Genomic DNA, 3820 nt, shown 5'->3' with positions numbered 1-3820 from the left:
AGCGATGTGCTCCCGCCCTCAGAGGGCAGCTCACGTACAGCAGAGCTACTACTGGCGCGCCGCGTATGTGTGCGTGGCGCTGCGTGGTGTCGAGACAGTCCGACTCTCGACTCTTGTCGTGTAAAGACGTGTTGTAGTGTGAAGAGTGATATACGTAGATATAAAGATCAGAGTGCAAAGAGACAGTCTTATTACTTCCTGCCCATCCCGAGACACACTAGCGAGTGTTCCGAGCGCTATATTACTATACAAGGTAAACATTTTTCGTATGTAACTGAATGCTAACGAATGGAAACAACATAAGTACTTGTTAATTTATAACCATTACTTGACATACTTTTTCAGGGCATATCGATACGCAAATAGGGCCTTTAACTATACCTAAAGAAGAAGCAGTTGTAATGGGCGAAGTGCTGCAGTTCTTCAACAATTTATTTGATTCAGTTAATGGATATACATCAAAACCAGAAGCACCTTTGCGAGCAATAATTAAAGAGAATAGTGCCCATCACACATTTTGGAAGGATGCCATACCGTATATTAAGGCAATGAGATATGTACATCCTGTTTCAAAGAAACCACTGACAGGATATTTATGTTTAAAAAATTGGATTAAAACTCTTGAAGCTTTCCAATATTTATGGAGAGTTTGGAAGAAAAAGGGCTTTAAACAATTGAGGCCACGTTACATCAATCAAGACCCTTTGGAAAATTTCTTCGGATGCATACGCTCGACAGGTTGCAGGAATATTAATCCCACTTGCACTAACTTCTGTGCAGCATACAAAATCTTGCTCATCAATAATTTATCATCACGGCATACAATTGAACGAAACTGCGAAGATATTTGTGATGGGCATTTATTATTCTCTTTAAAGGATTTCATTACTGAAGCAAGTGAAGATGATACTAAGAATGATGAGGTTGAAGAAGAAGAAAGTGCTCGTATCGTCGAAACCCCAGAAGAAAGAAATAAAAAGAATCATTTGCGAAATGAAAGTGCATACAGTGCATTATTGAGGAAGGACTTGTTAGTAAAAGCACCATTTAAGTACTGTGCTGCATGCAAAGCAACTGTAACGGACGGTGCAGACTTGGAACAAACACTGCAAACGATAGAAACTTTGGTGAAGAAATGCATCACCTGAAGAAATGTTACTTCAAGTCTAACATCCAGAAAAATATTAAATGTGAAATGGAAAAGAAATACGACGTTAATTTCATCAAATGTCAACAACATGAGGCACAAGTAAGAAATTAAATATTGACTGCTACTATTAGTTCTTGTCTTAAAAAATTTTGCGCTACAGTTAACAGATGCCTCAATGGCAAATGCATGTCTCTAGTTACAAATCCTGTCCTTATATCCGCACAAGCAAGGTGTCGGAAAAAAAATAAAAATAAAATTTGAATATCGTTTATAGATTGGCTAAAACGACTCCGTATCATTCTTATTATTATATTAATTGCGTTTTTCGAAAAACTTAATTTTATTTCAAGTAGTGTTTATTGTACTTTATTATTAATTAGGCTACAGTTAGATATTTAGCCGTTCCGGAACTTTGGCCCCACCCTGTATATCAATTTTAAGGTAGTGTTTATTGTACTTTATTATTAATTATTATTAATGCTTTCATTACACAGATAATATATATTATATGTATATGGTATATGGTATATGTGTCTCTATGTATAATGAAAAAATATATATTTATATGTTTATAAAAACATTTGTGTTCTTTTATTCTAGAAAATATATAATAGTTTCTTACTGCAGAAATGATTATTGGAACAAGAAACAGAAAATTTTGCTTCTCATTATTGAAATATATAAATTATTTTGTTTGCTAGCAAAATTCTCAGTGTTTCTTGTTTCAATAATCATTTTTGTCCTTATTTTACTTTTAAATGGAAAGTACAAAGCACACGTTTGAGCTATAGCTATATATTAATATATATCGATATATATCGATACATGTCACATCGATTTTAGTTCCGAATGTATGCTGCATAGCCCAGATGGCGACACAACGGTCCAAGAAAAATACATGGGAGTGTCCACCTCCTGGTAACGACTGTGTCTTATTCTGTCCCGCTCGGACAGCGCCACCAACGACCATGAACAACGTCGTGGTGTAGAAGGGCAACTGCTAGTCGCCACAGGTACCAGATGGCTATTGGCTTAAAGTTGAGGAGGAGGAGAGATTGCAGGGTGGAGAGTTAAAATCGTGCATGTGTATTGTGTACAAAATAAATCCGGTGACATTTGTTATTGTTTTTCCATCGATTAGTAGTAACATTTCTCATAATACTGAATGTGACATGAAAGTGCGAAGACCAAAAATTTTTAAATGAACACGAACCTTGTTTGGGAATTTGAATAAACTTTTGCTAGGTATATTAAACGATTTATTTTTTTTTCTTTCGCATCTAGTTCCTGATTTGCAATCAGGATATGCACACACTTTTGTCATTTTTCTCTGCAGTTATAAAAACTCACAAAACCAAAACAGAACTAATATAACTAACAAGGGACCGTTTCAAAGTGTCGTCCTCCGATTTGGATGAGCTTTGAATATGTTGTTTTCCAGCTAAAACTAAGAGACATGTATTTTTTTATACGTGCCCTAACGCGCTTTTAGGGGGTGAAACACCCCTGTGAAAAAAATCGGTTTTTCTCTTTCGATGCGAATATCTCCGAAACTATAAGAGATAGAAAGTTCTCTTTTTTTTAAAGTAAATGGTTTCGAAAGTACTACAAAACGGCGAAAGAAAAAATGTAAATTCTTAAAATTTTGCAACATACCCCCACCCACAAAAATTTTTAAAACTTTTAAAACTTTGTTGCCACCAAACAAAAGGTTATTTTTTTATGAATTCAAACATATATGATAAAGTTTCGTTTCGTAAAACCATTATCGAGAAATAATAAAAATCGCCTCTGTATATGCGCTATTTGGCCGTCCATGCCACGACCGAGTCTTCACGCAACACGTTTTTCCTGTAATAAGAGATAACAATGGATATTTATATATGTATAACGCGTATCTTTCTTCTACCGTAACCATTCTGTAAATACATCTCATTCGGGTAATAACGTATCGACAGCACCGATGAAAAGAATAGCAACTGTTTAGAAATTTAGAAACTCTGTACCTATTCAGGCGAATTAAGGCCTATGTCCATGATGCTAGTACTTGGTCCAAGTTCTAGTTTTGAGAAATGCGTAGCCAATCAACTTGCAGCTTTTGTGGAACAGCTATATTGATTGGCTACATATTTCGCGGAATTAGAACTTGGACCAAGTACTAGCATCATGGACACAGGCCTTAATTCACCTGAATAGGTACAGAGTTTCTAAATTTCTAAACAGTTGCTATTCTTTTCATCGGTGCTGTCGATACGTTATTACCCGAATGAGATGTATTTACAGAATGGTTACGGTAGAAGAAAGATACGCGTTATACATATATAAATATCCATTGTTATATTTGGCGTAATTTGTTGATGATATCATTACTTTTGTAGAGAAGATAGTTTTGTAGAGACAATATTTTTGAAAAGGTATTTTTGGAAAGATATTTTTATAAAAATATTTTTGTAAAGAAGATACTTTTGCAGGAAAGATATTTTTGTAAAGAAGATACTTTTGCAGGAAAGATATTTTTGTAGAGAAGATACTTTTGCAGAAGAGATTGGAGCTTATACTTGGTGCATTTCTTACCTTTTTTTTTAAAAGGTAAGTTTTTTGGGTGATATCACACCTTTTGTAGTGTTAAATACTATAAATAAACTCTAGACACTATGCCCGTTAACTGGT

The 3820-nt window shown here is 34.8% G+C and overlaps 1 protein-coding gene across 1 annotated transcript; it reads left to right on the top strand.

Annotated features, from left to right (window-relative positions):
* The first annotated feature begins 395 nt into the window (after positions 1–395).
* LOC105556783 lies at positions 396–1148 on the top strand. Its single transcript, XM_012003895.1, has one exon. The coding sequence runs from the start codon at positions 402–404 to the stop codon at positions 1146–1148; it is 747 nt and encodes a 248-aa protein (XP_011859285.1). The 5' UTR covers positions 396–401.
* The last annotated feature ends 2672 nt before the right edge of the window (positions 1149–3820 follow it).

The sequence above is a fragment of the Vollenhovia emeryi genome, unplaced genomic scaffold, assembly GCF_000949405.1.
Source record: "Vollenhovia emeryi isolate VEMERY1.0 unplaced genomic scaffold, V.emery_V1.0 DF939783.1, whole genome shotgun sequence".
NCBI classification, from domain to species: Eukaryota; Metazoa; Arthropoda; class Insecta; order Hymenoptera; family Formicidae; genus Vollenhovia; species Vollenhovia emeryi.
Note: the sequence above shows the minus strand (reverse complement) of the source record. Positions and strands in the feature narration are given on the sequence as shown.

Excerpts from the sequence above, each read along its gene's own strand:
- LOC105556783 (XM_012003895.1), top strand. The coding sequence starts at position 402 with ATGGGCGAAGTGCTGCAGTTCTTCAACAATTTATTTGATTCAGTTAAT.